This window comes from Xylaria bambusicola (genome assembly GCF_022495145.1).
Source record: "Xylaria bambusicola strain CBS 139988 unplaced genomic scaffold F5B22scaffold_32, whole genome shotgun sequence".
Classification (NCBI taxonomy): domain Eukaryota; kingdom Fungi; phylum Ascomycota; class Sordariomycetes; order Xylariales; family Xylariaceae; genus Xylaria; species Xylaria bambusicola.
The window spans coordinates 363,531-387,844 of record NW_025953585.1 but is presented as its reverse complement, the minus strand read 5'-3'; the positions used below and the strand labels follow the sequence as shown (position 1 = coordinate 387,844).

General features: G+C 48.8%; 7 protein-coding genes across 7 annotated transcripts; 3 read left to right on the top strand and 4 right to left on the bottom strand.

Annotated features, from left to right (window-relative positions):
* Nucleotides 1-796: 796 nt before the first annotated feature.
* On the bottom strand, nt 797-3,346 carry F5B22DRAFT_613782 (P-loop containing nucleoside triphosphate hydrolase protein). Its single transcript, XM_047975430.1, has 3 exons — nt 2,336-3,346; nt 1,447-2,281; nt 797-1,395 (listed from the first exon to the last, which is right to left on the bottom strand). Exons 1-3 carry the CDS (start codon nt 2,725-2,727, stop codon nt 1,015-1,017), a joined length of 1,608 nt encoding a protein of 535 aa, XP_047829211.1. The 5' UTR covers nt 2,728-3,346; the 3' UTR covers nt 797-1,014.
* Nucleotides 3,347-4,600: 1,254 nt separating this feature from the next.
* Nucleotides 4,601-5,720, top strand: F5B22DRAFT_613779 (PLP-dependent transferase). Its single transcript, XM_047975429.1, has one exon. It carries the CDS (start codon nt 4,702-4,704, stop codon nt 5,542-5,544), a length of 843 nt encoding a protein of 280 aa, XP_047829210.1. The 5' UTR covers nt 4,601-4,701; the 3' UTR covers nt 5,545-5,720.
* On the bottom strand, nt 5,721-7,196 carry F5B22DRAFT_613778 (glycoside hydrolase superfamily). The gene is made up of 2 exons (XM_047975428.1): nt 7,174-7,196; nt 5,721-7,113 (listed from the first exon to the last, which is right to left on the bottom strand). Exon 2 carries the CDS (start codon nt 6,935-6,937, stop codon nt 5,936-5,938), a length of 1,002 nt encoding a protein of 333 aa, XP_047829209.1. The 5' UTR covers nt 6,938-7,113; nt 7,174-7,196; the 3' UTR covers nt 5,721-5,935.
* A 2,926-nt stretch (nt 7,197-10,122) lies between these two features.
* On the top strand, nt 10,123-12,581 carry F5B22DRAFT_613771 (T-complex protein 1). Its single transcript, XM_047975427.1, has 6 exons — nt 10,123-10,270; nt 10,342-10,436; nt 10,533-10,554; nt 10,607-10,843; nt 10,896-11,892; nt 11,947-12,581. The coding sequence occupies exons 1-6, from the start codon at nt 10,229-10,231 to the stop codon at nt 12,186-12,188; spliced, it is 1,635 nt and encodes a 544-aa protein (XP_047829208.1). The 5' UTR covers nt 10,123-10,228; the 3' UTR covers nt 12,189-12,581.
* A 2,375-nt stretch (nt 12,582-14,956) lies between these two features.
* F5B22DRAFT_289675 (uncharacterized protein) lies at nt 14,957-16,358 on the bottom strand. The gene has a single exon (XM_047970393.1). It carries the CDS (start codon nt 16,103-16,105, stop codon nt 14,981-14,983), a length of 1,125 nt encoding a protein of 374 aa, XP_047829207.1. The 5' UTR covers nt 16,106-16,358; the 3' UTR covers nt 14,957-14,980.
* A 1,224-nt stretch (nt 16,359-17,582) lies between these two features.
* On the bottom strand, nt 17,583-18,996 carry F5B22DRAFT_289549 (H2A-like protein). The gene is made up of 3 exons (XM_047970392.1): nt 18,780-18,996; nt 18,226-18,357; nt 17,583-18,087 (listed from the first exon to the last, which is right to left on the bottom strand). The coding sequence occupies exons 1-3, from the start codon at nt 18,885-18,887 to the stop codon at nt 17,899-17,901; spliced, it is 429 nt and encodes a 142-aa protein (XP_047829206.1). The 5' UTR covers nt 18,888-18,996; the 3' UTR covers nt 17,583-17,898.
* A 2,524-nt stretch (nt 18,997-21,520) lies between these two features.
* Nucleotides 21,521-22,189, top strand: F5B22DRAFT_648269 (uncharacterized protein; the record flags this gene model as incomplete). The annotated part of the gene is made up of 1 exon (XM_047978999.1): nt 21,521-22,189. The coding sequence occupies one exon, from the start codon at nt 21,521-21,523 to the stop codon at nt 22,187-22,189; it is 669 nt and encodes a 222-aa protein (XP_047829205.1).
* Between the last annotated feature and the right edge of the window lie 2,125 nt (nt 22,190-24,314).

The following is a 24,314-nucleotide window of genomic DNA, read 5'->3' as shown; positions in this document are numbered from 1 at the left end:
GGGCCGAGTCAAGCCATCAATAGCCAAGAAGGGGTTGGTTGGCCAAGGACTCATGCAGCTCTAGTTGTTCAATATAATCTGAATTCCAAGTTCCAAGCCCAGTATCTCTGCCCTTGTTATAGAAATACTCTGGTATTTCATGCAAAAATCTAAGTCTTACCATAACCCCCTAGAGGTCCCACCATCCATTTCCACAGTAAAGACAGTCTCGTAACAACCTTATACAGCCGCAATATCATACACTAGCCCAACAGCAACCATCCTGACAAAACAATATAGGTAGAATCCAAGGGAAATATCCCGACTGCCACATATCTATATTTCACCACACCCACCCACATCAATCAGCCCCCTCAATCCTTAGCTACCTACCCAGGCGGCTCTTACTCCCTAGATATCTAATAATAAAGCGTAGAAAGTCTGTCACGCATCATTTAGCTAGTAAGAGAAAAGGAATGCGATCTTAATGACTAGAGTAGTAGCAAAACCTTCCGAATTTATCATTACTGATCAGCCCACCCCTATTCATGATTCACCCCGGAATTGATACTCTTCAGGGACTCAGGTGAGCTTCATTTCTCGAAATTTGGATACAGCAATTGTTGCACAATATTTATGAACCCTCGCCTTCGAACTTGAAAATATCCAGACATTTAAGTTCACTCAATATCAGGATATGATCTGTTTGTTCCATCTTTCACCTTTTGTTAGCAAAGTTCGAAGCTTGTCTACTAGAAGTTCGGAAGTTGAACATAAAAAGAAACCGACACTGGCAACGATGAAACGAATCCGAGGCTTACGGCGACACTGCATATTCTCTCAAATACACTAGCTACGATAGTTTGAGCTACTTTGTTGTTGTTGTTGTACACAACTTCGTCAAGGACTCTTCAATCCCTCCCCCCTCTTTTCGTCAGATACATGCGTTTAGCTAAGACAAGATTGAAGCACGTGTAGCTAGGTATACTTGAAGGAAATACATTTAACGTAGTCTGAACCAGGGCTGAGAGTTAATTAGTGGCCATTGCTGTGGTCATGACCATCTTCATCATCGTGTATCTCAATCACCCAATCCTCAAAGCCATCAGTGAATAGCCGATCCAAGACCTTCTGTGGATTTTTGGCGGCCATGGCCCTTTCCCAGTCCTTAAATTCATCGTCGGTCAGGAGACATGCGTCAAGAGCCTTGCGCAAGCGTTCCTCGCCTCCTTGACGCATCTGTTGTCCGATGAAAACAATTTCTTGGCGTCGGTCTCCCCACTTTCCTTCAAAATCGCGTCTGATAGCCTCTTTCACCCTGGGATCCTTTGGCCAGTCGCTCTCATCCATCTCACAGCGCCAAATATCTCCACTAGATATAGTGAGCATCACGCCTGCCTGCGACCATTCACCAAACTAAGGAACATTAGTCAAACTCTCCAAAGCAGGTTGATTAAAAGGGCATACCATCAAAGGTCTCGTTGCTAGCCACATAAATCCTTTCGATCGAAGAAGGGGACCGAAAGTTGGGCTGGCGATCTTGCTTGCAAGACGAGCTTTGGTATCCAACTGTGGCTGAGGCTCTTCTGCTTCGCTCTCGCCACTTTCAGATTCATCTTCCCATTCACCATCCTCACCTTCCTCATCTTCACTATCTTCATCATCTTCATCCTCCTCCTCCTCCTCTTCTTCATCTTTGTTTGCTGTTTGAATCACGATAAAGACCTCCCGTATCATGTCCCAGAGTCTTCGAGGATGAAAAGGTCGTCGTGCTCTGTAGACGAACGTCCCGATTCCATATTCCTCGGTTTCGGGGCTAATTTCCTCATTGATGCTTTTCAGCCAGCCGGAACTTAGAGCTGCCTTCTCATATGAAAACGTGTGTGTATCGAGAATCTTCTTGAGATTAAAGGAGGATTTGACAGAAGTGATGATCTTGGCACCGGGGTTGAGATTCAGAACGGTACCCTTGATACGATTGACATCATCTTTAGATACTAAGTCACATTTGTTAATCACGACGACGTCAGCAAACTCCACCTGGTCAACCTGGAGGTCGGAAATGTTGCGGTCATCTTCCTCGGGGACATCCGTCTGCCGGTCTTTGAGGAAATCGGCGGTTGCGAAGTCTTGCATGAAGTTGACCGCGTCGACAATGGTAACGCAGGTGTCGAGACGGGCAATTTTGGACAATCCGCCGGCTTTGAGAATCTTGGCCAAACGCATTCGTTGTTCTTTGCTCATCTCGTTCTCGTCGTCAACCTCTAGACCGTGGCCAGCCATGATCGACATCTCGGCGAATCTGATGGGTTAGCATGTCTGGTGGTTGTCGGATACTAGTCCTGGGCAAACTCACTCTTCAGAGAACGTCTCGGCCACTTGCATTGGCTCGCTGACGCCGGAACTCTCGATAACGAGGTAGTCGACTTGTTTATCCTTGGCGAGGCGGGCAACTTCTTCAAGGAGATCGCCACGCAAAGTGCAGCAGATGCAGCCGTTCTGCATGGCGACGACCTGTTCCTCTTTTCGGGTTACATCGTGATTGGATAGCAGGGCAGCGTCGATGTTCAAGGCGCCGACGTCGTTGACGATTACGCCAACTCGGAGGCCATGATTGTTATCTGTCAGGATTTTCTCAAGCAGGGTTGTCTTCCCAGAGCCCAAGAAACCGCTCAAGAGGGTAACAGGAAGACGTTCCTCTTTGCTCTTTGGGGCCGGAGCCCTCTTTGCAACCACAGTATTGGTCATTTTCTTGTCGGTCTATAGGATGATGGTCTTTGGGCCAAGTATGTCGAAGGTTCGGGTTGTCCAAGGGTACCTAGGTATGATAATAGAGATGCGCCTTGGAGTGGGAGATATGGAGGATGGATGGGTGTAGTTAGGAAGGTGAACGAGGGAAGAATGAGGGGAGAAGGGTTTTGAGAGTCAGGCAAGAGGTTCCTAGGATGTGGTTTCCTCCTCTTTCTTTCTCGCCGCTTCCTGTTTAAGCACATACCTTCAACGCTTGCCAAGTAAGGACGAACTTACGTGTCCCGCCTTCCCTGAACAACTTACACCTAGCTAAATGTGTATGTAGGTACATAGCTATATGAGCAGGTACCTCGAACCGCGCCTTGACATGTACCTTTTTCGCGTCGCACGTCACACTCACCCGATGTATAGGTCGCTGTACATACGAGATACACTTTCTAGGCTCCTACCTGTATGTAGCTATCGTAATCGGTACCTACGTGTACTCAAGACCTGTGAACAGCATGTCTCTTCTCATCATGTCGAGTTCCAAGGTTCCAATCTCTCTGTTCACACCTTTTTGCTGGGGCTTTTGACTTGCGGTCGAATGTTCATAAGCCTGGAGGTATTTGAAAAGGGGAACCTTGGTGGCTACCAACGGCTCTTACCGGTGGTAATAGCCTCACTCTCATAGGTCGCCTACTAGTCTGCAATGCTCCTCCTCCATAAATCATTTATTGGATTATTTCGGTCTTGCCTTTGGGAAACCTTGATGGCTCCTGGAGAAAGGCAGTCCCAGAAAGGTTCTTACCTAATCTCAGCAAAATTACCTAATAAACAAGACTAGGAGCACGGGTGCAGTGAGGTGCGTTTCTATGATATATAAGTATTAATACCTTATCATTTATACTCTGATTTTCCGTTGATTCAACATGATATCCCTAAGATCTTGGAATAAATCCCTGCACTGCCACGTTTTCTAGTTGGCGCGCTGTGCCAGGCGGACGGATGGATGAACGATATCGGCTTCGCGCCGACACACCCCCGCCGAAACATGTATAGCGGTGACACAGAGAGCAAGAGCTTTTGACATGATGAGCGATTGCTGAAGGAAATTGTGGAACATTCAAGTTGGAAGCTCAGCTACCCACAGCTGTCGCATAAGTAGTAAGGGTATCTATGCGCAAAGCGTAGGATGCAGTCTCCAATCGCACATTCGACCGTTGTGGTTATCTCTGTCTGCAGGAGAATGGAGATCTATACTCCACCAACTTCGGTATTCAGCGTACCATCTGGTCTGTTGTCTGGGGCGTGACGAGTGTTACATCCGCGAGCGGAGCATTGTCGGGTTTACTATATCTCTTGTATGAATCCACCTCCTTAAAAAGCATCATCGGTACTTTGACTGAAAATGAATACCATGGGTCGCTATCGCCATCGTTGACCTCTAACAACAGCTCAGCCCTCATCGCATTCTCTTCTCACCTCACTTCGCTTTTCAAGATGGACCATATCCAAGAGGACAAATTCTGGGCCACGGCGGATAAGTACCTTATGAGCACCGGCGTGCCATATTCCCCCACCATCATCACTAAAGCCGTCGGGACCAAACTATACGACCACAATGGCCGCGAGATCCTTGATTTCACATCCGGCCAGATGAGTTCACTGCTTGGACACTCACATCCCGAAATCGTCGAGGTTGTTCAGAAAAACATAGCAGAGCTCGACCATCTTCTCAGCAGCATGATCACACAGCCCGTCGTGGCTCTCGCGGAGCGTTTGGCACGCTTCTTACCAGCTCCTCTAGAAAAATCCTTTTTCCTTAATACGGGATCCGAGACGACAGAAGCAGCACTAAAGATGGCCAAGCTATACACCGGAAAGTTCGAGATCGTAGCCTTCTCGGCGAGCTATCACGGACTCACCCAGGGATCTGGATCAGCCACGTACTCAGCAGGTCGCAAGAACGGCGGGCCGTCAACGCCAGGCATGCTAGCTTTTCCCGCCCCTTACCCCTATCGTTCTCCGTTCCGGCAACCCGATGGCTCGTATGACTGGGAAACTGAACTCGATTTTAGCTGGTCCATGGTCGACCGCCAGAGCGTAGGGTCGCTGGCAGCTTTCATAATGGAGCCGATCCTATCGACAGGTGGTATTCTTGTCCCGCCAGAGGGATACATAAAACGCATGGTAGAGGAATGCAGAAAGCGAGACATGCTCGTGATCATGGACGAGGCCCAGACAGGCGTCGGGCGCACGGGCAAGATGTTCGCTTTCGAGCACGAGGACATCGTGCCAGACATTTTATGTCTATCCAAGACCCTCGGCTGCGGTCTACCCCTTGGGTCCGTCAGCACGACGGCTGAGATCGCGCGTGGCCTCTCGGAGGCCAAGTTTCTCTGGCTCACCACGCATTTAAACGACCCTCTCACCGCTGCCGTCGGCAACAAAGTCCTCGAAATTGTCGAGCGCGATAACATCGCCCAGCGTGCCGCAGAACGAGGAACGCAACTTCGCGCCGGGCTAGAAGATCTACAGAGGAAATACTGGTGCATCGGCGACGTGCGCGGCAGAGGTTTATTCCAGGCCATCGAGATCATCGCGGACGCCAAGACCAAAGCCCCCGCAGTCAAGCTGGGTGAACTCATCTCGAGCAAGGCTCTTGAGTTGGGCTTGTCGTGCAATATAGTCAACTTGCCAGGAATGGGGGGCGTTTTCCGCCTTGCGCCCCCAGTAACTGTAACCGCGGACGAGATAAGCAAAGGCATAGCAATATTAGATGAGGCGATCGGAGCGGTTCTACCAGAACAGTGTTTTGTATTACCGAATTAAGAATTGATATGCTATAACTGGCTGCATCAGAAGTCGTATCAAGCCCCTAGCAAAACACCAATATAGCCAATCTATAGACGTGTAGAAAGGGGTAGCAAGCACTATCTCATACAGACGTCTAGGAAGGTACACATAAGAGAATCTACGTAAGTAGAGATAGGGTTGATGATTAATATATTAAATATAAATTTCCAGGCTTGAGAGCTATTTTCCAGAGTTAAGTGCTAACAATCCTCATTCTAACATGGAAACTCTATTTTTAGTACATTTTGATAGTAATGTAGTACTGTAGTGCTACTACAATAAACCATTTTCCCCACGCCGAGTAGAATTGGCACTTCCGTGCCCCTCAGTCCCAATGAACGAAGGGGCCGTACTACACACGCATGGTCTAAGCAGCGAGCAACACAACAGGCTCACCATTAGTAACGGTGACACAGACGTTGCCGCTACCATCAGCGGTGTAGGAGCCGGAACCGAAGGAGTCGTTCCATTGCCCGTTGGGCACCTGGCTGTTGAAACAGTGTTCCCCACTGGATCCGGATCCAGAGTTCGTCGTCAGAACGATGAGGTCGCCATCGGCTCTGCTCCAAGCATATGCGTTTTCCGCGACATACAAGTGGGCTTGGTCATCAGCAGCGAGTCCGCCTGCAGATTTTCTAGCAGCCGATAGTTTCGAAATGGCCTGGTACATGTCGGACTCGGTATTGAAGCCGGTTCGCCAGAGGTCCTCGCGGTTGGCTGGGTCCGCGCCGCCAGCATATGCCTGCTCAGTACCGTAGTACACGATAGGGATACCTCGGGAAAGGATAACGTATGCTAGAGCGTTCTTGAGGAGACTGAGGTCGTTCTTCTCGCTCAACCACCGGGCATTGTCGTGGTTGTCTAGGAAGGTGCCTAGTGCCGAAGGGTCGGGGAAAGCTGAGCTGATCTGGTCGTGCGTGTCGACGATATCTTGGCTGCTACCAGCTTGTTGGTAGAACCTATTCATGGGATAGTAAATGGCATAGTTCAATAAGCCGGACATAAGGTCGGCGTATCCCGCGAGATAATCGATACCGCCGTCAAATACTTCGCCGATCGTGTACACTCCGGCGGCGGACGAGAAGCCAGGCCAGAAGTCCTTGTTGACGTGCTTGACTGTGTCGATGCGAACGCCGTCGAACGAGTATTCGTCCACCAGGTACTTGATCCAGTCTTGGTAAAGGGTTTGGATCTCAGGACTTTCGGTGTTTACATCCGGGAGACCCGCGATCTGACAGTTCTCTACGCTTGTCTGGTCATTATAATCGATGTCGCAAGCTGCATGATAAGAGCTCTGCTGGTTAAGGGGCTCTGGCCTATTGTCGGCGATGTTCGCCATGCCCATATGGTTTGCAACCACATCAACCATGACATATATGCCCTATTATAAGTTCGTATAAGCAGCTCAAATTGCCAAAACACGAGAGAAGCTTACCATGTCGTGGGCAGTGTTCACGAGGCTCTTCAGATCATCTGCAGTACCATAGTTCGAGTTGATACCGTACAAATCTTGTGCCCAATACCCATGGTACCCGCCAGCACTATCTGGTGTTTGGCATGTGCATTAGCGACTACTCAGCCCTGCTGGTATAGAGATGGACTTACTCGTGACAACAGGTGTAATCCATATGGCGTCGAAGCCCATGCCAGCAATGTAGTCAAGCTTGGACTCCAGGCCCTTGAAGGTGCCGCCGCAGTAGTTTCCAAGATTGCCACATGCATCGCCTCCCGTGTCATCACTGCTGCGTGCTATGCGGTCGGTCAACGCAAAATAAATATTCCGCGATTTCCAAGCAGCTGTATCTGCCGCCAACGCGGGCAGAAGCAGCTGGGAAAACGCAGCAGCCGAGATAAGTGATCCACGCATGTTTGAGGTAGGTGCAAGAGAGATATTCAGCCTTAAACGAAAGATGGTTGAAGATGCAGCTGGCTCAAAACAATGGCATCGGGAGCGTACATTGTGAAACTTTTATAAGAGATCTCTCCGTTGACAAATTGTCAGAGGCCGAAACAACGGCGGCTTAACGTCGATCGAGTTCCTGAAGAAGGATTGCTAAGGCGCTCCGCCGACGCTATGCCGGGCATCCACTTGCTGTTCCGGGAAGGTCAACTTCAAGGTTCAAGACAACTCAACACCTCGGTTATACAACATGAGGCTCGCGATCATGGTCTTTGGAGTGGTCTATCCGTAGTTCAGATGTCCGTCAAGTTCGACACCCTTTCCTTCGATACTAGCAGTACAATGACGACAGTTCCGCTCCTTGACAAGAGCCAAGCTTCATAGGGCCGAGCACGACTCCACCGGGTCTTCCTAGGCCGATCCTGGTCCGGATGGCCAAACGGACCGATTCATGTGTTTCGATGTGTGTATGTGTTCCTGTAACCATTGTGGGCATGTTTATATCTTGTTAAGATCGACAGCCACCGCCGCCGGCGACATTCGCCGCATTATCATTCTAAGACTTTTTAGGTTGATAATTAGCGGAGATGGTTATAAGCGAGAGCATTATGCCTTCCTAAGCACGGCGTAGATCTGCAAAAGCCCGGCTTGAGGCCGCTTGACAACACTAGTCTTTTTGATCTCTGTCATCGTTTTCCACCCATCGTCCATGCCTTACGGCAAGCAAAGAATAATAGCGAAAAACAAACCAGCTGCGTACATGGAAAATCACCTCTACTACCCTGCCATGACGGCCACATCACCATGAACTCCTACCAGGTCGGGCTTTCCCGTCTCGATATTCCCATAGACTGGACGTCTCACTCTTGACTTCTTCGAGGGAATACATGCCGTCCACTTCCAAATCCGCAATCCGGTTTCGAACCCTGTCTCCTCCGAGCGGACGGCACGAGCTCTGAGCAAGAGACGGGTGCCGAAGACGCGGTGTGCGTGACAGATACGCGGTGCCGCTTACAGAGTGCCTATTGCCGCAAGAGCGTGCTACGAGATACATGTGGCATCCTCAAGGATGGCAATACCTTACTGTTCACGGAACAAGAGCTGGATATCTCGGCCCTAATACTGCATTAACGGCGCGGGAGCACGTCTGGGGCAGCGGGGAAGGTCAGGTCTAGTATGTGGAGAAAGCGCACATTCTCCATTGATGAGGCATGGGAGATTCCGCCGACGATCTGAATACTTGTTTTGGAGTCAGTGATTGACCGAGTCAACCTTGCTCATTCAATGGGTGGATTCTCGTAGGAGGGCCAATGTCTTTTGAAGGGTACAATGATTGGAAGCCAGAAGAGAAGAATATTGTCGGTTTACCGGAAAGAGCAAGGACATATTGCTGTAAACGTCGTATTCGCGCCGAGGCGTCTCTGAATTTGGCCGAATCGACGTATACAGATGATAGGGAGTCAATTTCGCATTCTCTGTAGCTCCTCAACCCTAGTGATGTATGGAAATGACGAAATGATGAAATGACGAGAGGAATAGCAGTGGAGGTGACGCTTTGACCGCGTTGCCTATGAAGTATGATACCTACACGTACCTACTCACTGCATATTCGCTTCGACTCCTTGATAATGGCATTCCTTGGCACCCGCAGTTCATGATACCGGTATAAGCAAAGGATTCGGCATGCGACACAGATACGGCTTAGTGCTCGTTAGCACAAATGAGAAACAACTCGAATATCGAAGCCAAGGAGACAAAATGCTGTCTGGGAAATTGTCAGGAGAGTGGATGAGACAGAGAGCACAGTCATCAGTACTATAGGTAGCTGTCTATCTGCTTTCTGCTTTATACCTACACTTATCCCGCCTCTCGCAACGATAGGCAGGTAGCATGAGCTGATACTTGAGTGCTTCTGACGTCATAGCATTTGTTCTCGTTTCGGGCATCTTTCATAGTCAAATCAATTTTTTTGCTGAAGTCAATCCACCTAATATAGTAGAACAGCGCAGTCTTACAGAAACGAGCTGGCTATTTATGCACAACAGACGCAAGTGCAGTCCAATTGATAAGTGCACAAAAAGCTAGGTAGGTATATATGTACTTACTGCAGTACATATACGTAGGTTCGGGTCGTAAATTCGTAAATTTACATCAGGCTTGGGACGGTAGGCTAATACTAAGGGTGATGGACATATACGACCTCGACTTCCGTATCCCTTTGGCTTCCACGAAGCTTCCGATACATTGCTATTTCCAATTTTACTCACGTACTTTAACACTGGCTATTCCTACTAATGGATCGGCAATAATAATACCTATATCTTTATATAAAAGATGCTCTAAAATTGATGTAGCAATTTGTAGTTATACATCAATTCAAATGAAATATATCTGTTTAAAAAATATTTAGAGCTCTGATTGTATAATTAATTTCTTGGCATGTATCCAAAGGGATAGAAAGCCACAGTTCGGATATACAGTGTGATGGATGGCGCACTGTCCATGGCTTAGGTAAAAGCGTACCTAGGAACCTGGTTAGGTACATACGAATGTGGGGGAGGGGTAGGTATCTCAATAGGCAGCCCTCTATCTAATCAGGTACAGATACATGCGCTTTCTACCAGACTCTACCTTCACCGCAACAGAAAAATTAGGGTCCCACTTCGCCAAAACAGAGCCAGCAACCCAAACCTGGCATTCTTCGAGCTTCGAGCTTCGATATTCGATATTCGATAATACACAAAACTCCACCACATTGCCATGTCCGCCGCAGAATTACTGAATCCCAAAGCCGAGTCGCGGGTGCGTGAACCCTCTGTGTCTTGTTCTCATTCTTGTTCCTCTATGCGACATGCCACTAATTAGAGTCTTAGCGGAGGGGGGAAGCTCTCCAGGTCAACATCAGTGCTGGTGAGGGTCTTCGGAATGTCTTGAAGTCAAACCTTGGTCCTCTAGGGACCATAAAGATGTGAGCCCGCCCCAAATTCCTCCCTCGACATCTCCTGCTTCTTCTGGCTTACGGAGCTGCACAGCCGTCGACAATGTACTAATGTTTCGTGGTCAGGCTGGTCGATGGCGCCGGACAGGTTTGACCTGCCTACCTCCTCACACTTCGAGTAAGCCCTGACGCCGGTGCAGATCAAATTAACAAAAGACGGCAACGTCCTACTTCGAGAAATGCAAATCACGAATCCCACAGCAGTAATGATCGGACGAGCTGCCACGGCACAAGATGATATCTGCGGAGATGGAACAACCTCTGTTGTGCTCATGGTTGGCGAGCTTCTCAAGCAAGCAGAGAGATACATCGCTGAGGGATTACACCCGCGAGTAATCACCGATGGATTCGAGATAGCCAAAGTTGAGGCCCTGAAGGTAAACGCCAGCATCTACACCGAGGTCCCTCCGCGACTAACCCCCTCGCCAGTTCCTCGACTCGTTCAAGCTTCCACGGGATATCGACAGAGAACTGCTTCTTAACGTTGCAAGGACATCTCTCGCTACAAAATTGAACGCCAGTCTTACAGCAAAACTCTACCCTAACATTGTCGACGCCGTCCTCGCCATCTACAAAGCGCCTGCGAAGCCCGATCTACACATGGTTGAGATTATGAAGATGCAGCACCGGACTGCATCTGACACCCAGTTGATCCGCGGTCTAGTACTCGACCATGGTGCACGTCACCCGGATATGCCCAAGCGGCTCGAGAATGCCTACATCCTAACGCTCAACGTCAGCCTCGAATATGAGAAGTCGGAGATTAACTCGGGCTTCTTCTACTCGAGCGCTGAGCAGCGTGACAAGTTGGTAGAGAGTGAGCGACGCTTCGTCGATGCCAAGTTGAAAAAGATCGTCGAGCTCAAGAAGGAGGTGTGCGCCGGTAATGATAAAAGCTTTGTCGTCATCAACCAGAAAGGAATTGACCCCTTATCGCTCGATGTCCTTGCGAAGAACGGCATTTTTGCCCTCCGGAGGGCTAAGAGGCGAAACATGGAGCGGCTGCAGCTCGTGTGCGGTGGTTCAGCGCAGAACAGCGTTGAGGACTTGTCGCCAGAGGTCCTCGGTTGGGCCGGTCTCGTCTACGAGCAGACTCTGGGCGAAGAGAAGTTCACGTTTGTTGAAGAGGTCAAAGATCCAAAGTCGGTAACACTCTTGATCAAGGGGCCAAACCAGCATACTATTGCCCAAGTCACAGACGCGGTACGGGACGGCTTGCGCAGCGTTTACAACACTATTGTTGACAAGAGTGTCGTACCTGGTGCCGGTGCGTTTCAAGTCGCTTGTGCGTCGCACCTCAAGGCCGATGCATTCTCGAAAACGGTTAAAGGCAAGGCAAAATGGGGTGTGGCAGCTTTCGCTGATGCGCTCTTAATCATTCCTAAGACGCTGGCCGCAAACGCTGGTCTCGATATCCAGGATGCCCGTAAGTGACCCTCTTCTTCTCCTATAAGCCCTTTGCCCACGCTAATGAAAACAGTCGCTGCTTTGCAGGACGAATATGCGGATGGTAATGTCGTAGGACTCGATCTCACAACAGGAGAGCCCATGTCCCCGGAGTTGGAAGGCGTGTATGACTCTTTCCGAGTTCTGAGAAATTGCATCGCATCGAGCTCAAGTATAGCTTCAAACCTGTTGTTGTGCGATGAATTGCTAAAGGCACGACAAATGGGGCGCCAGGGTGGACCGGGCGGAATGGATGATGGCGGAGAAGGGATGTGAGACGAATAATGTGAAAAAGAGAACGACTCTGTCAGTAGTATCTTGACGCATAGATTAAATGATACCTGGTAGATTCCGGAGTCCAGCAATGGCATGGTGTTCTTTTTCTTCTATGTGAAGAGTCTTGATAATTCTTGGCCGGCCACGGACCCATTTGAACTTGTTCGGGGCCCTCTCGCAGATATTTCCCTATTTTCTATTTTCACAGCATCACTCCGAAGCAAGAGTACCTTGTGTAACTAGTGAGAGCCATTAGGCACGTAAGTCGACGTTTGATACAATTTATACTGACGACTTCTAAAATACGAGTGCGCGGTTGAGAAGGATAGGTTAGGATTAGAGTAAAAGCAGTGCTATCTGTAATATAATTGCCTAAAGACCACCTACCTACCCTACATACTTAGGTAGTCTAGGTGAGATTCTGTATCAAGTGCATTAGACATGCAATTTTCGTTCAATTTTCGTTCGAGGCTCATGTTCTCTTCGATCTAAGAACATCTGGGAAGGAACCCTTATTATTGCGTGCCTATTACTCGCCGTTCAGGGGTAGTATCTCCTTATCACCGCGTTGGAGGTATAGCACCGTCTATCCCGTAACCATGCCATGGGCATTGTTCGTAATTAATTGATACTTGTCTAGTGTCTGAGATCTACTGCGCTTTTTATATACATAAAGAGGTACTTAACTTGTTCAGCTTTACAGAGAATGCACTAGAGGCTAGACTCATGCTTACTCAGAGGGTTGTCAGTCCCTTCACGGTGAAGATGTTAGACGCACTGGACACCTTTACTGCGCATAGTGTTTAGAATTCGGCGATATCTATTACACAGTCGCGAGTGAGGCTACCATGTTGCTGGTGCAGTCAGGACAACAATGGATGGTAATAGGGCTTGGGATTGAAGACATGTACAATATGGTCATCTGGGAGGCCATAGAGTTAGTTCCATGTTGCATAACGAGTTCCACTTGGCCCCGGTGGCTGAATTGAACGCTATACAAACTGGTATGGTCTTTGGTGCTCTTCAAACCCCGAGATGTGTCATTCCTAGGTTAGTGACGTCTGTATAGACTCACTTTTCAATACGACGAGTATGTTCTATTAGCGGATTTTACCTAGGCATGTGCCGGGCACACCGCACGTTTGGGCATACTCGTATAGGACTCAGGCTCTGCACTGTATTTTTAGCCCCCGCGGTGTTCATTATAGTGCGGCAGAGTTCAAAGATTGGCATTTACATGTAGTCATGAGTTTTACTGATAATGATGTGAATACTTAGTAGGTTAGCGATTGTAACTTGAAAACTATTGATACTTTTTGATTAGAAAAGTGGCATGAAATACACATACACAAATCCTCTGAGCGCGGATAAGGTGCGTGATTATACGTTATTCAATAGATAAGGGGAAGGGGCCCTTCTTATCCTTCGGCACCAGTTTTGAAATAGTTATTGTGAGATCGGTGATGCGAGGCATTAGGAGACGCCTCCTCTACCACCTGACTAGGACAGACAATATGCGGTAAACTACAGCGTGTGCCGGGCAGCGAGGTATAGAGTGAGGTAAGCTATCACTTTCGACCGGGGTAGGAACTGTTATGGCTTTTGCCCAAATCTTGTATGTGAAAATCAGTAAAGTCGATGTTCAGTTGCCCACGTAGAACTACTGCAGTTTAGGGGCTATCTTATCTCTCAGTGATCACAAATATGAACAGCTCCGCCTCGGATACAACTCTCAAGATGCAACATTCTCACCCAGCAATCCGGCGCGGGATGCCTGAGGTAAAAGTAGATTAGTCGCTTAACAATTGTGGTGATAGCTGGTGCTTATCCCGACACTACTTCATTCATAACTTATGCAAAGGGTAATTAGCTAGCATGTACAATCAAATAATTAATCAATTGAGTCTCATAGGATTTTCACTTAAGCACCTCAAAATTCATCAGTGCAACCATGAGGTCACTGAAGGCTCGGATGAAGAAGGCGCTCAAGCCTAAGTCGGAGAATGAAGATGATAGAGCGTTACCGGCCGACAGTAGTACTTGGGTATGGGAGAGCTCGACCTCCCGAGCTGACGCGATGATACAAATCAAAAAGGAAGTTAGAGATCGTTCAATTTATTCGGTGGATAAATTGTTTGACGGGGTGACTAAGAATGGAATCAAACAGCTCTACCCTTGGGATAGGAAGCTACAGCGACCGGGTCACAATCCTGGAATTTCCTAACGGCACTGGAGCTAGATAGTCCTACCTAGTTATATGTTAGTTGATCCATGGCTGTAACCAAGTCATAATGTAGTTATACCCTTTATATTGATTCGTTATTTGGTGGTCGCATCGAGATCATACTTGAAGTTATAAACCCGGTAAAAACACTCCCGCACCACGCCTCCGCTTTCTCTCTTAGGACAATTACATAATACCACATGATTCACATGCCTATAATATGGCTATTATCGCTAACGTGATGTCTCACTACATCGGTTTAAGCGATCAAGGTTACTTCTTCAGTGATGCTATATCTCAAGGACTTATTTCAGGCTCAAAAATAGTCGCTAAAACGCAAATAATTATTTTGATTCTCGATACCAAAACACAACTCCTTAACACCAATCTATCTATCAATACAACTAACATACACAAGCTATACCCGTTCTCCATCAAGGAGGCGTGTACATCTTCCTATCATGCGAGAACCCCATTTCTTAAACAAAATGCCACCTCTCGACCCAGGCAGAATAATTAGGTAAGTGCGGAAAAGAAAAGAGAGCCATGATCATAGATATCAGGCTACCTAGACCGCGGCGCCAATCTCTAAGCTATCGTCCGACTCCTCACTAGACGTCGACCAGCTACTGCGATCCGACTCAGACTCCGAGTCAGACCCGGCGGGTGTGGAATCCTCACCAGTCAGATTCCGCACAGTCAACCCTTTGGAAGCACAGGCTTGCGCGTCGTCCTCAAAGGCGCTCGCCCAGTACTTGCTGTCCAGACCGGGGATTTTCCAAGGCGAGCTCTGCTCAGCGTACGTCTTAGAACCAGAGGCATCAGCGCACCACTTGTCCTCCTCGGGCTCTTCAACTTCAAAAACTTCCTCATTCTCCTTATTCTCACCGCCATATTCGACCTCGGTCTCATCATCGTCCCACAAGAAACTAGACTGGCCCAACGGGCTCTTCGGCGGCGTCTCATCTCCGTCATGAGTCTCCACCGGCTCCGATAGATCGGGATCAACGGGGCGGTTCACCGGGACAAAACCACTGGTCTTCACCATCTCCTGCGCCTGCATCTGCGCGTTCCGCAGCGCCTCGGTGGTTAGTTCGAAGCGGCGATGGCAGCACTCCGAGGGCGAATCGCAATCGATCCAGCAGTTGTGTAGTTTCTTCATGAACGCGCGATCGCGCGCCTTGGGCTCGCACCGGCCCGCGGCCTCGTAACCGAGGACCTTGCGCCGCCAGGAGCCCCACTGCTCCCAGCCGACGTAGTCGAACTCGGCGCCGCAGAGCCCCGTGGCCCGCCGGCGGTGATGGTTCTTCTTTTTCGGGTTAGCGGAGCGCGGGTTTGTGTTTTTGGGGTTCGAGACGCAGTATGTGTGCGAGCAGTCTAGGCAGCGCCGCGTGCAGCTTAGACGGTACACGTTCATGCATCTGTGGCACTGCCAGACCCAGGCCCGCGGGGACCGAGGTGGAGGCGGCAGGCTCGGGGGCTCCTCCGGGCTTGAGGGGAGGATGTTGCGGAGGTGCAGCCGGGCCGGGGGGAACACGGGGCTGCGGTTGTTGTTTGATTTGCTTGTTGATGGTGTTGGCATCTTGAATGCAGGGGTAGATGAGGATGGGGATGGAGGAGAAGAGAAGGAGGACGAGGAGTTCCGGGACGAGGAGAAGAGGGATAACTTGGGGAGATTTATCCGTGACGGCATTTGTACGACAGACGGACAGAGATCCGGGTGTCTTGGGTTGTGACAGGTTTGTTATACTGTGACTCTAATTTTGCGGCGAGAATCGAATCCGGATATCAAGAGCAAGATGTAATTCTAATCTCTGAAGTCGGGAAATGCTCTTCTTCCTTTCTTGGGGGGCAACGAACGAGGTTTTGAACGGCTCAGCTTTGCTTGCTAGCAAGCAAAAGACAGGACAAACCCAAATCTGTAGTTTTCCTAGCGTCTAGTGCGTTGTATGGAAAATAGAAAAGGTATTTTGTAGGTAGGTGAAGCAGCACCGCCAGCGTGCGTGCGTGAAATGACCACAGATCGTGATATGAAGAATGTCTAACGAGGACGGGATATCTCGAGACGTTACGATATGACACGATCGGATCGTCTTCCTAGTGAGTGTATAGAATGGAAAAGGTATGCTCAAAAAGCAGCAACAATTACACGAACGAGAAGGAAATGACAAGAGAGACACAAGGACAGAAACGGAACTTCTCATCCGGCGAAGACGAACACAAGAAGAAGAAGAGAATTCCAAGACTGATCGACTGCGCGCAACGATAAGAATATTAGTGACACCTATTCAAATAGCCTCAAGGCACTTTGTCCCGCTGGTCTCGACAAAGCATCCACGAAGCCTAGCCCTTCTCCCAAAGGTCCAGGTGAGGATCCTCTATCATCGCCAGCTTTGTTGCTCCGCCTCCACGTGGCCGTAGAGAAAGACATCTTTCTCCCAGTCCACGAGATGAAGAGATATGCTTTGCAGATGCTTGTTATGCCAGCGACAAAGGTTAGTTGAATGAGGTTGGACTCATTATCCCGGCATTTTTGGCCTCCCTCTTGCTCCGAACACAAACAATGAACTGCCAATAGACGGGGATGTGTGACGGCCCAGGGAGACAAAGCCGGTATCACAGAATTGTCCGTCCTACTTCCTAAAAGCGCTTTGGTTACTAGGATATGTGTGTTTGTGTACATACGAGGTCATGAGATTACTTCCGCCGTGCTTTCTGATAGCTTTCATTCAGCTCTTAGAGAATCCCCTAATCCCACATAGTTGATAGCGTTGTCCAGCCTTCTTTCATTCAGAATAGAGTCAACAAATGCTATTATCAAAATGAACGTTAGGTTACAGAAGATTCTGATTTGACAGCAAACAATCCATGGTAAATGAAGTGCGCTCTTGTCAACTAGCTTGGGCTTCCCAATCACCCCCTACCATGGGTTCAACCACCTAGTCATGATTAAGTATTGAACATATATGAAAATAGACCAATGTATAGGAGTTGTTCTACAGCGCTGTCACTCAATCACGACTGTGACCAAACTAATTCAGACATTCTTTAGATTCAGATTGGAAGTGAACGCATTGTGTTTTACATGCCACTAATAGACTAGCTAGAGTGAGAAGTCCGACCTCTTTGATAAGTTCATCTATCTTGTCCTCCGCAATGCCCAGACGAAGCTATGTCTGAATATGTGTGTGCATACCAGAGTTTCCAGCCATTCTGATATTGCCGGGACACATTCTCGACGCACAGAGAGCTTCACCCGACTCATGGCCAGCTCATATATTGTTGGGGAGGTCAAATGAAACGCAATGAAATAAAAACCCACAAGCGTTACAAACTCCACTCCTATGACCATCCTTCCCTCCGTTGCTGCCTCACAGTCGCACCCGCAACGAAAATAAGGGCTTCCTCAGCATCAGCCCATACCCCTAATAATACCAGCAGGGTATACATTAATTTAAACCGATTACGTGAACAACAGACCAGCAACTAGGCTTCGATGGCCTTGCTCTTCTTCTTCTGCTCAACCTTCAGAAGCAAAGCGCGGTTGATATGTGGTAGAACACCACCAAAGGCAATAGTGGCACGGATCAGGGTGTCGAGCTCTTCATCACCGCGGATGGCCAGTTGGAGATGGCGGGGGGTGATACGTTTGACCTTGAGGTCCTTGGCAGCATTCTAGACAACAAGTCAGATTTGTACAGTTTACCACAGCCTCTCGGCAAATCAGAAGATAATGCGCCAGTACGTTGCTAGAACCCTGGCAGGAGTCATAGGGGTCATAGGCAGCAACAAGAGAAGAGGGGTGTGACTCACGCCTGCAAGTTCTAGGACTTCAGCAGTCAGATATTCTAACACAGCAGTAACGTAGACGGCTGCCTTCGCGCCTACCCGCATTTTGTTCTGGGTGTTTTGCTTCAGGAAACGCTTGACACGACCACATGGAAACTAGAGATGAGCTTGTCAGTGAACTGCAAGGGCACCAGTAGGAGATCTTAAAGAGCGCGTAATGACGGTGTGCAGCCGTGGGACCATGCGCTTCCAGTTGCATCAAAGTCATATCATACAATGTGCAATAAAAAGAAAGACCCAAGGATCATTGAGGGAGTTTCGCATGACATTATGTGCCTATTGAGATGTGGTGTAGCATGCAGTAGACAGAGAATGGGAATACAGCGACAAATAGCAGCGCAATGTATTGTCATGGAGATGGGATAGATGGTTTGTTCTCGATATTGTCGGATTGTGCATGCGCGTGCATCGTGTTGTGCGTGATCGAGCGAGGGGCAATGGGCATACAGGCACGGATAGACAAAGATGACGACGACGAACTGCCGGAAAAGAGAGGATGAGGGACAGCTCTATCTTACCTGAAGACCGGCACGAGCAGAATGGCTTTGCTGCTTCTTGGGGCCATCAACAGCTGTCTTTCCACCCGAGCTCTTTCCGCCAGAGGATTTGCCTTTTCCACCAGCCATTGTGGACTGTGTAGGTGTGTTATGGGGCGACGACGAGATGGGGCGGTCGCGCAGAGGAGAATGTGGAGGTCTGGAGAAACGAAGCCGTAGATATATGTCGTGTCAATGTGGTCGCAACAAATAGCAGATTGTGGGAAAGCAGATATATCGGCGCGGGAAGCTGATGATTGGGGTGTTTTCGGGGTCGGGAGTGTTGTTGAGAATGTTTGCGCGTCGGGATGCGGCGAAAAATGTTTTGTTGTTGTGGTGTTTTTGGGCGGGAAGCATCCATCGATGATTTGATCGCTGTGAGCTGGAAAATCGAGAGGCGGCGCAAAGACTGCCCAGTGGCCAGCATGGTGCTGGCTGCAGGCGCTATACCGTCGAACCAGGCTCTAACTAGGGGAGCCGCCTCAGCGATGCTTTGGGGGATTTAGCGGCCTGCCTAGGGCCCGGGGTAGGTATGTCTGCCCAGGTAGGTAAGTTAGGTAAGTGCCCAGGTGTGGTTGGTTAGTTAGGTCAGAATGCTCCGTAAGTAGGTCAAGATAGAGCCGAGTTGGGGAAGTTCCAGGGCTGTTTAGGCTGCTCCACGCTGCCGGTCGGGTGCTAGCTGCTGCTCAGTGGCAGGGGTGGGTTAGTGTTGGGTTCGTTCGGTGCACTGACCGTGTTTGCGGCGAAGTACTTAGATGAAGTACTGAACGCAGTTGGATCGACATGGACAACAAGTACTTGCTTCACCTACATGCTCCTCCATAGAGCAGTGAGTACCATGTGCGCAGTGCTGTACCTACCTATGTAGGTAATGTATATGCTGTCTTTGTTTCCATGCTGCCTAGCAGCTTGTTCCAAATTGCTGTGTAAGTATGTACCTAAAGAGGAGGTAACTACCGTACTGGTGTACAGATAGAGGCCTGGATGGATAGGAAGGCGTGTCTATCCTAGATACCTACATGGACATAGTAGGACCAAGATAGGCAGTGTACCTCGACTAGTAGACATGATGAGCTAGGTAAACCACTTGGTCTGGTGTCTCTCCGGAGAAACCCCGGTTTGGAGGGAGCCAAGGCATCTCCGAGGGGAGACGTATATGCCTGTATGTATGGCTCGGTGATGCTGTTGAATGGCGTCTGAGTCGCACCAGGAGAGGCCAAAGCTGTCCCTAGCCCGGATAGAAAGAAAGGCAAACGACGTGTGGACTCACCATACCTTGTCTCAAGCCTTCCTCGAGCTAGCTGAGCTCAGGGATCCTGGGAAGAGTTGGCTGACTCACCTACAGCCTCAGCTTCAAAAGGTGGCAGCATGATGACGAACACAACAGTGTATCATCCAGCTCTATACCTCTAGCAAGGAGTCTGTAGACTGAGTAGCCGCTATCTGCTGTTCTAGCCCATCATGGATGTCTTTTGGCTTACACAGAGCCAGCCAGCACGAGCCTTGCCAGACTCTGATACTCAGGGAAAACAGGAATCTGAAGCAGGCGGTTTGGTTCGAGTGCAGTGCTGTGGTTGTCGCTCCCTATGTAGGTCAGGGAGATTAGGTTGCAAAACCCGGAGAGCAGCGGGCCGTGCCAGGCCAGGGCTGGACGGATGGAGGGATGAGGTGGAATCTTTGGCGGTGCCCATGTGGAGGAGAGATGTGGCTTGACCTGGAAGTTCCGGCACCTGGTCCAACCATCATGCCGGGATGCACCGCCACAACGGCTTCCCTCTTACCCAGACTCTACAAGTACTCAAGTACCCAAGTACCTGAGAAGCTCACATGTGCAGCTACCGGGTCCAGTAGAATACGTCATACCAGTCAAGCTGCCCTTTAAGATCGATCAGCGAAACAGAGTAACGGTTTTAATTTGTTTCGCAGTTGACATACACAGAATCTCATATCATCATAGTAACGTTTCCACAAGAGATACAGAATACCCGATGTCTAAGACAACGGGTGATGAACGCCCTCGAGGTTCGAGTCTTGGTGGTACATCCCTATGAGTAAGTACCTAATCTAACTTGTGGTCATTCGCAATATCACGACTGTACAATGGTACTACTTATACGTAGTGTAGCATCGGACCTCAATCAATCGTTCGAGGTCGGCTCACGAATCTCCCACTGCTCCCACTCGCAAACAGTTCTCTCACGATGACTTCTTATCACCAGAATGGCAGAGCCCGCAAGTCTTCTCTCCAATTTGCTCTGACAAAGAGTCTCGGCCGGTCTTTACTGGCTTAGTCACCGCAGCAGCTCAAAATATCGGTGCCTTTGTCGATCCTCCTTCCACCACCTCTCCCCCGCTTTGGGCTTCTGGAAGTCCTAAATACGAGCTTTTTGTAATCCGCTGCGACCTAACTTACATATGTAGTTAAATCGTCCAGTTAGATCATGATATTATTTACCTATGTGCCAATTGCCCCTGTTCATATGACGCCATCAAAGCTCCTAGCGAGGTCAGCAGTAGTTCAAGAGCTTCATGCCTTATTTATAAACAACGTGGATCGCATTGTGATCTAGCAGATAGAGAATTGAATTGTGCCTATATATCTGAAGCAGAAAGTCTACGGGCTGTATATTCAAGCTTCGTGGTGAAACTTGATAGCAATAATAATCAATTGGGGCTACAATAATCGATCTGCAATCTCACTTCATCATCTTCAACCAAGCACGATGTGGTTCACACAGGTAGCAGCCTCACTCGCCCTCCTCGCAACAAGCGCCCTCTCAGCCCAAAGCATCTGCCCCTACAACTATCCCGTACACGTCAACACAACAGAAAGCAACAACGGACTAATCTTCACCATCGCCTCGACAACAGCAAGCACCAACAACCGCGCAATCCAACTGCGTCCGAACCCGTATCTCGAAGGGGGCTTCTTCGCAGGTCTAGACCCGTCCTCCCCAGTCCTGCTCTCCAACTTCGCCAACTCATCAGTCAAGTCCCAAGGCCGCGACATCTACAACCAGCTCTACGACACGGGCGCAACGGGGTACCTCAACCAGCGCGACGAAGTCAACGGCACACACCGGTACACGGTGGGCTTCGCCAACGCGTCGACCTGGCCTGGAGAGGTGGAGAGCGAGTGGTATCTCTCCGGCGGCAGCCCCGACGGCACGTATGATCTGTACCACGAGGAGCCGCTGAATATCGTGCACGGCTTCATACTGTGCGAGGCCGATCACGACCTCGGACCCGGGCCCTGGAAACAGCTTTTCTATTACACGTACGATACGACGCCCGTCGAGTTCCCTGAGTGCGAATTCGTGGGCATTAGGACTACTGTTGCGCCGACGATATACAATGGGGATTGCGATATTGGCGGGTTCGTGGCGGTGTGAGTTGATATGATCATTTCGGTGTAACCCCGCGGCGGAGGGTTTTAGGTCTTTTGTCTTCGTGTTGCTGTTTGGGGACTTAATGAATGCATAGTACATATGCCGTTATTGGAAGGTGAGGCAGAGATGAGGAGATAAAGGTGGTACGCTTGCAGAAATGCGAACTCCTTGTAGGCTTTGCTTTTACTTCAAATGCGGATCAGTGATGAAATCGGACATACCGATCAGGAGAGCTTTGTTGACATGCCGTACTCATCTGGGAAGTTTATCATTGGGCAAGGAACGATTCAAGCAACTTACCGCTCTGAGATTAGTAGCTTATACTTCACCCATTAGGCTGCAGATAGGTTCATATGGAAATCATGGAGAGATAAAGGGGCCTCTTGAGCATGTGTTATGTATATGTCACTTAGGAGTAACGTCTCTCTACCTTTCGTCGCAAATCAACCGCTATGGTGTAGTACGGCTATAATTCGCAATTCGGTCATGATGCCTAGTGGCAGTAACAGAAGCCCCCGTTCCATAATATACCTGTACTTTAGCACCTAAAGTTGCTAAAAACAAAATACACCGAGTGGAGGTGAATTGTGTGAGTGGTTTTAGTTAGTGATTGATTTTGCTCGGCTGAGGTTGTGTCAAGATCTCGTGTACTAGGTCTTTCTCCTAATTTCTGCGCCAGTTCCTCGGCGGTTCAGTTATCTTACTCACATAATGCCGTATCTATAAACACAATGGCGATTCGAAGTTAGCCTTTTTTATTCCTATTCCGTTCATATTCGTCGAGTACCCATGTGGAGTATATATCCCTGAAGTATGTTTTAAGCACATAGCAATATGAAGATCTGAAGAAAACTTCTCGTGTTATGAAGCACCGCTCACATTATTTCCAGACTCATTGTCGAACGGTGTGATCATGATATGCGTTTGCTACTTACATTCTTATTGTTTTATTTATTTTGTTTATTTCTCCATGGTGATTGGCAGAGCAACAGCTTGGCATAGCTTGTTAGTTGGAAGGTGAATCGATTCTTGGCGATATCGTATAAGAGTAGAGACATGCATATGTTAGTTGAGACATGATTTCTGACTATGACCTCGACGTGACATTTTCGGCTGAACTGCTGGGGTTATTCTGCATGTATCATGTACCAGTATTGGTAACCTTTTGATTTAGATCACTTTGGAGAGACTACAGTCTTCATCTACTTTGGTCTCATCGCCTGTCTTATCTAGACTAAGTGCTTAACATGAATTTGCAGAAATTCTATGCACAAGAGCTGCTAGGGCGCCGAATTCAGTTACAACAATAGAACCCCAGGTGACTCGGTTGGTTCTTGACCTTCAAAAAGGGAAACGAGTGGTATCAGCAGCCAAGACACTGGCGTTGTCCCCATTGGAAGATCGACTTTGCATGCAGATGCTCGCGCTGTGACACTGTCGCCAGCATCATCGACCCATAGATACATACACTATTGCTGTCGTAGCCCGAGACAGCAGAATTGGCAGGTGGATGTACGACACTACAACGATATTACGCTCACCATCCAAAGACAGACGATCGTCAAGCCATTTTGTCTTTGAATGTAACGTTGGCGTAGTTTGGTTGTATATTGCGGCTGGTTCTGTCATACAGCGCTGCTCTCTGATATGCGATCTGTAACAGATATGATTATTATTGCCCTTGCTGTAAAGAGTTGGATCGAAGGCGCTACTGAGGTGGGCAAGACCTGACAAGGCCACCTCGTTTTGCAGCACAAGACGGCAACAAATCATAGCAACTCATTAGCTTCTTTCCGATCTTGTGCGTCGAAATCCTGAGACCGAGATGAAAAATTAATTACACTATCTAACAATAGGGAAACAAGCTGTAGAGGATTAGGGTACGAATTGAAAGGAGAGATACCTCGTTGCCGATAAATCTGTATTCTACAAAACACTTTTAGCATGGGGAGTGTTTGCTAACGTTACCACCGTCAAGTGTGACATACCTATGCAAGATTGCGATTTTAATGACAACGTATGTAAAAGGCGTCAGCAGTTCGTTAGACCTCATGGCGTCTCTGGTTGATAGGTAAACTAACCATTTTGAGTAGCTTAGAATCAGCTCGAGTGACACTCACAGTTCCGA